Here is a 7932-nt window from a genome sequence, read left to right on the forward strand (position 1 = left end):
ATAGATATTGAAAATTTATTTTAATGGGTTTCTTTTTAAAAAGAGTTGTACAAAAGTTATTTATAACAAAAAAATCACATCGATTAGAAAAAAAAAAAAAAAAAAGAGAGAGAGAAAATACAACATTACCATATCAGCTATCAAATTAACATTTAACATTTATCTTTTGACATTTCTAATAGAAATGCTTTAAGACGCGTTTTCATTTGCTTTACTAAAAGGCCCCAATTAATAACAATTGCTTTGACTAAAACGACCCAACTAATTTTTCTTTGACTAAAACGAGTCAATTACAAAAAGATGAGATGAGTTTTCACTTGCAATTTTTCCAGGAAGTGGATAGGAATGAGCCAACTAATTAGAGCCTCAAATATTTCCCTGGCAAAGACACAGCATTTATTTTGTTTGCTCATTGATCGTAAACTATGGCGCTTGTGAGAGCAGCTCAAGGATCATCCTCTGATTCCAACACTCATTGGGGTTGCCGTTACGATGTTTTCTTGAGTTTCAGAGGCGAAGACACTCGCAGGACTTTTACCGACCACCTCTACACAGCTTTGAACAACGCAGGATTTCTCACCTTCCGAGATGACGACGAACTTGAGAGAGGAGAAGATATCAAGCCAGGACTACAGAAAGCAATCCGGCAATCACGAACGTCTGTTGTCGTGTTTTCGAAAGATTACGCGTCATCCAGATGGTGCCTTGATGAGCTTGTCATGGTCCTTGAACGCAAGAGGACTACCTCGGACCATGTAGTATTACCAGTCTTCTACCATGTCGATCCATCCCATGCGAGGAAGCAGACAGGAAGCATCGGAAAAGCATTTACAAGACACGAGAAAACTCAGTCGCCGAATAAGGTGCGGCGATGGAGGGAGGCACTTGCAGAGCTTGCTGATCTAGCAGGGATGGTCTTATCAAATCAAGCTGATGGGTAACATTCACTTGCTCTCTTTTATCTTTCCAGTGTCAATATTGGAAGGTTAATTTATTTTTAACCAACAATTTGTTTTGCCTTCTTTTTTCACATGAACAATTTGTTCTTGTCTCTCTAAACCCATGTGTTCTACAGGTGTCGAGTTCGAATCCCCTCTCAGTTTAAAATAGTTTGGTTATCTAGACTTGACCTCTGTGTATACAATAATTCTTTTACCAAAACTGCATATAATAACTTTTAAAATAGTTTCATGTTGTCAACAAAGTTTCATTTTTATTTTTAACTAATTAAGATATGCTGTCAAAATGATGTGTATGTTTAGCATCCTTCCAGTTGTTACCTTTGTAACTTTCTTAGGTAGACAACATGTTTGATTTATATTTCATTTTTTTGCAAATCCGTAGGTACGAGTCAAAGTTTATCACAAAAATTGTCAAGGTGATTGGTGACAAGCTAATTCGCACACCCTTGGCTGTTGAATCCAACTTGGTTGGAATCCAATCTCAAGTCAAAAACATCAATTTGTGGTTACAAGATGGATCCACTGATGTTGGTATAGTTGCTGTGCATGGGATGTCTGGAATAGGGAAGACAACAATTGCTAAATATGTTTACAATTCAAATTTTACAAGTTTTGAAGGGAGCAGCTTTGTTGAAAATATCAGAGAAACGGCAAGTCAACCGAACGGGTTAGTTCAAATGCAAATGCAACTTCTTTATGATATTTTGAAGGGGAAGAAGGAGAAAGTGCACAACGTCAGTGAAGGAATAAGTAAGATTGAAAGAGCCATAAGTTCTAGAAGAGTTCTTCTTGTTCTTGATGATGTAGACCATATGGACCAATTAGATGCAGTACTACGGATGAAAGATCGGTTTTATCCCGGAAGTAAAATAATCATAACAACAAGGCGTGAAAGGTTGCTAAAGGCACATCAAGTTACTAAGGTCCACGGAGTTGAAACTTTGGATTACAATGAATCGTTGGAGCTCTTAAGCTGGCATGCGTTTGGCCAGGACCATCCCCCTGAAGATTACATGGAATATTCAAAAAAGCTAGTGCGGCATACTGGAGGACTTCCATTAGCTCTTCAAGTTTTGGGTTCTTCTCTGTTAGGTGAAAGTATGGGTGTGTGGGAAAGTGCATTGGAGAAGCTAGAAGTTATTCCTAATGGCGAAATCATGAATAAACTAAGAATAAGCTATGACAGTTTACAAGATGATGACCAGAAATTATTCCTCCACATTGCTTGTTTCCTAATAGGAAGGGACAAAAACTACATTGTTAGAATACTAGATGGATGTGATTTCTATACAACTGTTGGCATTCAAAATCTCATTGATGGATGCTTGGTGAAAGTTGATACAGACAACAAGGTGAACATGCACGATCTGATTCGTGATATGGGAAGAGAAATAGTTCGCCTAGAATCAGAAGAGCCTGAGAAACGTAGTAGACTATGGCGTCGTAAGGATTCCTTCCAAGTACTGAGGGAAAAGACTGTACGTAGAAACATGCCTTTTAGATATAGATATATATATATATATATATATGTATGTATGTATGTTTTTCTCATCTTGTGAAAATTATCCATATTAATGTTGTTCCCTTTTTTTCTTAGGGTACACAAACAATCCAAGGTCTTGTCCTGGACATGCATTGGCATCCTGTAAACAGTCCAATAAACACAAATGAGACAGTCTTTGAAACCAATGCATTTGAAAGGATGCACAAATTACAACTACTCCATCTTAGATGTGTACGGCTAGAGGGATGTTACGCAAATTTCCCTACAGGATTAAGATGGTTGTGTTGGCCTGAATTTCCTTTGGATTCTATACCCATTGATTTTCCTTTGGAGTGCCTAATTGTTCTTGAAATGCAATATAGTAGCTTGACACAAGTCTACAAAGGAACAAAAGTATGTTACTCTACGCATCTCAATTCATTTTCCTTCTTTTGCTTTTTTAAGTTTTGATTCGTTGACTAATTGCATATGTTAGAATTAACTCCCACAAATATTATTTCTCTTTTTTTTCTTTATTTTAATTTTTTTTCCTGCAGTTTCTTCCTTCATTGAAGATCCTTGATGTGAGCCATTCTCATGGCCTTAGTCAAACCATGGACTTCTCATACTGCCCCAATCTAGAGGAATTGATTCTTGTAGATTGCGAAAGCCTGCTTGATGTTCATGAATCCATTGGAAACCTAGAGAGACTTGTGTACTTGAATATGGAGGATTGCAAGAATCTTAGGATGCTTCCTAACATGTGCATGCTAAAACTTGAAACACTCAATTTATCTGGTTGCTCAAATCTTGATGAGATGATGAAGAAGATGGAATCTGTGAAAGTTCTCGAAACAGATGGTATTCTAAGTGTATTACGGCCTGGTACAAGTTCGAGTATCTTCACTTATTTGCCATGTTCTTTAGTAACGTTAAACCTTAGTAGGTGCAATCTTTCTGATGATGCCTTTCCTACAGATTTAAGTAATCTATCCTTGTTGCAATATCTATATTTAGATGATAATCCAATTTCTAGCCTACCTGTTTTCATCAAAGGTTTGAGGAGGCTCAATGATCTCTCTTTATCGAGATGTAAGAGGCTCGAATCTCTCTCTTTATCGGGATGTGAGAGGCTCCGTTTTCTCTATTTATCGAGATGTAAGAGGCTCGAATCAGTTGTGGGGTTGCGGAAAATTGAATACATTGACGCAGATGATTGCATATCATTAAAAACTATAACATATCAAGCCAATGAGTTGAGAGCATTGACCTATTCGGGTGAGAACCACAATGGTAACTACAATGTAATTGAGTTGAAGTACTATCACATTGGCAGAGTTGATGCGGAAATGATGAAACTTTTCAGCTTGCACAACTTGGAAATGAGGAAACGTTGCGGCTTGCAAAATTTTGAACATGATGCTTCGATTTGGAGTCCCGTTCAGGTCTCTCTCTCTCTCTCTCTCTCTCTTATCGGAAAGAGTTGCCTAATATAGTTGTTTCCGTGCCATGTACACAGGGACTGCATCAATATGGTATATACAGCACATTTTTGACTGGGAATGAGGTTCCTGGCCGGTTCAGCTATAAAAGTACCAAGTCCTCAATTTCTTTTATTGTGCCTTTTCTTGCAAGTCACAAAATTCTAGGCTTGAACATCTTTGCTACCTATGCAAGCGAGGAGAGTTGGAGTTTTTGTACTTGTCCTAATCCAATTATGAGTATTGAAGTGAGTAACAAGAGCAAGGGTCTGAAGTGGCTCTATGGCCCACCATTCTTCGTTGGTCCAACACAACTCCACTCCAGAGGAGAAGATGTGACATGGTTGAGCCATTGGAAAATGGACAATCAAACAATAATATTAGAATGTGGAGATGAAGTGGTTGTTTCCGTAATGACGACGGTACGTGATGAGTTTATTCGGGTAAAGGAATTTGGTGTGGAGCTTGTGCAAGAGCACCAAGACAAGATGAGTACCCAACACAACACCACTCCAGATCCTAATGATCCATTTGTCATCGGTGGAGATTTGTCACCGCTGGAGAATGTATCAGGACAATATGACTTTTGCTGGTTCAGTGAAGAAGAAATGAAAAATGTTGATTTCTGTAGGCCGAAATGGTTGAATACACTCATCATGGACTCAGGTAAATTATGCTCCATTAAAGCACTTAGGGGTCTGCCCGTATTCATTTCATTCAAGTTTTCTCAAAACTTTCTGTTATTTGTATGTTTTTCAGACAAAGAAGAAGAGCAACGGAACGATGTTGATCACAAAATTGCAGCAGCGAGTGCCAGAGGCAATAACTGCCATCTGGGAGGATGGAGGGGGCTAGTCACTGCTGCCATCTTCCTTCTCACGCTAAATCAAATCGTTCGGCCCTCCATCTCTCAGAAAAAGAAGCGACAGTAGTCAAAAAGCCCTCCATGAGTTATTAATTTTACTAGATAAAGACATCTCTACATTATCACCTTGTCTTCAAGATGTTCTCTGCCTTCAAACACAAGACTTGGGAGTTCATAACTAAGCCATGTTAACCGCTTGGGATATGAAAGACCCTTGCTATCCTATTAGATATCAAGTTCAAATGTCTTCAGCATCATCAAATATTGTGTACATTATGGCATTAGCGTTACCAAATTTTTCTTCCCTGCCACTGATTGCTTACGACCTCATGCAACCGAATACTTCGGCACGGGGGAAAAGACTTTTACACACCTTTTTGGCAAGAATCAATTCTTTGAATTTGGGGGAAAAGACTTCGGCACGGGGGGGAAATCTTTAAGATGTTGCAAATGACAATTGCAGAAATACAATTCCAGAAACAATCAAAATTTCAGAAATCCCAAATTTTCACAAACCTAAAAATCAACCACAGAAGAAAATAATTCGAGTCCTAGAAATTGTCAGCGGCGGCGCCCTAACGACGCCTCTCCATGAACGTGGCGTCTCGTCGTAAGAATTCCAGGCCGAGAGACTTGGTCCAATTTAGACTTGAGAGAGAGAGAGAGAGAGAGAATCAAAGTGTATGGAGGACTGAGGAGGAGGCTAGTCGAGAGAGAGAGATTTGGGTTTGGGCGGAGAAGAGCGAAGAAAAGTGGAGAGAGAATCAGAATGAAGACAAGTGACTCAAGAGAGTTTTAATTATAAATGAATGATTGAGATTAAATCTCAACCAAATCTAACCACCTATAATAATTACAATTGTATATTTAATACTATAATTTGATTATAAATTATTATAATCTAATTTTCGGTTCGGGACGGGGTTATCGAAAGAAAGCATAAATTTTTTGGGATCGGGTACCGAACGGTTCGGTTTGGAAATTTCGGGATTTTATTCCACCCAATAGTAATACCAGCGGACTGTTAAAGTGGCGTGGCATCTCAAGAGTCTTTCTTCTTAGCGTTTCTCATTTGAGTGCATTCCGCGTTGCAAAATGGGGTTCAGATGTATTGAGTTTTAGGGTTTAGTGAATAAAAGTGAGTATTCCATCGGAATACAGAAGGGAGGAGGAAGACAGAAGGGAGGAGGAAGAACTATCCGATCCGAGCATGGAAGAATTTGACAAGAAGGTATCAATCACAGACCCAATGGAAGAAGAAAGCGTGGCATCTAAAACAAAAACCGTCGGTTTGCTCCGCGAGTTCCTCGGAATTCAGCAGCGGAGGGCGGAGGCCTACGCCAAGCTGAAACGAGGGTTTGGGGAGTATATGGAGTCGTCGCCGCCGTCGTCGGGAGTAGATGCGGAGTTGGCGTACCAGCAAGTTTGCAGTGAGGTGACGCTCGAATTCAACGAGTGCTCGAAGCAAGTTCTTCGGATCGAATCGCTGTTCCTCAACGATCCCGATTTCTCCCGGATTGATTTAGCCCATCTCCTCAGAGCTGTTCAGACCCACGAGAAGCAGAAACTGAATTTGGTAATTTAACTCGTCATATCCTTCCAATTTTTTTTAATTTAATTTAATTTTCTGTTTAATTCATATTATCATGTGTAATTGCCGCTCAAATAATTTGGCAAGGCTTTGCTTTGTTGGTAGCAAGTTAATTAGATGCTTATAGCCTTATAGCCTTATAGAACAACTAGATAAAGAACCCCATGATCCACGTAAAGGGCTCGTAGCTCAAGCGGTTAAGAACAATTACTCAAGGTCTTGTGTGCAAATTCCCCTCCTCTAATATTTCTTGTATGGATAGAAATGAAGAAAAAGGAACAATCTTTGGTGCACTTCTGCTACTGTGAGCAATGTGTGTACTTATGTTGTTTGTTGCAAGATTTGGCTCCATTGTTTTCTGACATGAAGTATACTGGTTGTTTGTTTGTTTTAAAGACGGTGACAATTCAGGTGTTGAAGAGGGCTGGAAGACCCTCAGAGCGTCTGGTGAGTCATGAAAATTGCAGATTTAACAGACCAATGGAGCATGAATGCGTGCATCTCCACGAGATAACAGAAGCTGCCGGAACTGAAGAGGCAGAAGCGAATGCCCAGTATGATAATGATCTCAAGGAGGCCATTAGAGGGGTGCAGGATGCTGTAACCGCTATAAATGAGCATTTGGAAGAAGTCAGATACGAAATTGCTGCCCTTGAAACCGAGTAGTAAACTCATATGTTCATCACATAGGTATACTTTTCTCGGTACTGACAACTATAGTCTGAAACTCTGAAAATTAACCAGATATACACTTGGTGCATATAAAATATGATCTAGGAATAGTGGAGGTTAATCTATTATTTGAAAACTTTGTGAAGTAATGATGAATCAGAATAGATTGACGCTTTCTTGATTGTTTTAATAACAGTATGGATGTCTTCGCTCGCTGAAATGTATGTAGTTCCTCGTGTGCAGCACATACGAAGATCAAGCTACAAACTGTGTAATTTTCCGAGTGCCATACATGAATGTTCTGAATCTATGCTTTCTTCTGTTCTTCCAAATGTTGCAGGTAATGGGAAGAAACGTAGCAGTTACTTATGTTCCAAGAATAGAGCTATCATATCACAAAAGACCAACGTTCTTTGCAATTGCATGTATGCAAAACACCACTTTTCTATCGGGAAACAGTGGAAGTTGGTCGTACCATTGCTATTTTGTGTTCAACTTATAAACAATCTAATTTCTCCTTTACTTGGTTCATTGCTTAGCTATTATAGACCTATTTGTCGATTTGTCTACTAAACTTGTTTAGAGCTGCCAATTTCATCTATGAACTTTAATTTTAGCCAATTAATCTCCTAAACTTTTATAAATAGCCAATTTTTTCCATGACATTAGATTGTGAAATTTTTTAATCCAATTTTCCATCCATCATGCGTACAACACATGATAATTGTATGAGGGCAAAAGGTTTTTTGTTTTGGCAAATTGGGCGCAATGCCAATACTTGCAGCTGCTAATTGGAACCCCATGACTAATTCGAACAAAAAGACACAATCTCTCTTCTCGTGCTGCACCCTCTCTCTGCCCTCTATAATTGTTCAGTA

At 39.0% G+C, this 7932-nt stretch overlaps 2 protein-coding genes across 3 annotated transcripts; both read left to right on the forward strand.

The window, feature by feature from the left end:
• The first annotated feature begins 327 nt into the window (after nt 1–327).
• On the forward strand, nt 328–5125 carry LOC137747170 (disease resistance protein RUN1-like). The gene is made up of 7 exons (XM_068487212.1): nt 328–937; nt 1345–2440; nt 2560–2859; nt 3003–3544; nt 3611–3890; nt 3965–4592; nt 4686–5125. Exons 1-7 carry the CDS (start codon nt 426–428, stop codon nt 4856–4858), a joined length of 3531 nt encoding a protein of 1176 aa, XP_068343313.1. The 5' UTR covers nt 328–425; the 3' UTR covers nt 4859–5125.
• Nucleotides 5126–5960: 835 nt separating this feature from the next.
• LOC137748659 (uncharacterized) lies at nt 5961–7679 on the forward strand. Of its 2 annotated transcripts, none has more exons than XM_068488826.1 (3): nt 5961–6367; nt 6779–7072; nt 7395–7679. In XM_068488826.1, exons 1-2 carry the CDS (start codon nt 6002–6004, stop codon nt 7046–7048), a joined length of 636 nt encoding a protein of 211 aa, XP_068344927.1. In that variant the 5' UTR covers nt 5961–6001; the 3' UTR covers nt 7049–7072; nt 7395–7679. The 2 variants fall into 2 exon arrangements, with proteins under 2 accessions (XP_068344927.1, XP_068344928.1); XM_068488827.1 differs by lacking the exon at nt 7395–7679 and adding an exon at nt 7251–7324.
• Nucleotides 7680–7932: the final 253 nt, after the last annotated feature.

The sequence above is a fragment of the Pyrus communis genome, chromosome 10 (genome assembly GCF_963583255.1).
Source record: "Pyrus communis chromosome 10, drPyrComm1.1, whole genome shotgun sequence".
NCBI classification, from domain to species: domain Eukaryota; kingdom Viridiplantae; phylum Streptophyta; class Magnoliopsida; order Rosales; family Rosaceae; genus Pyrus; species Pyrus communis.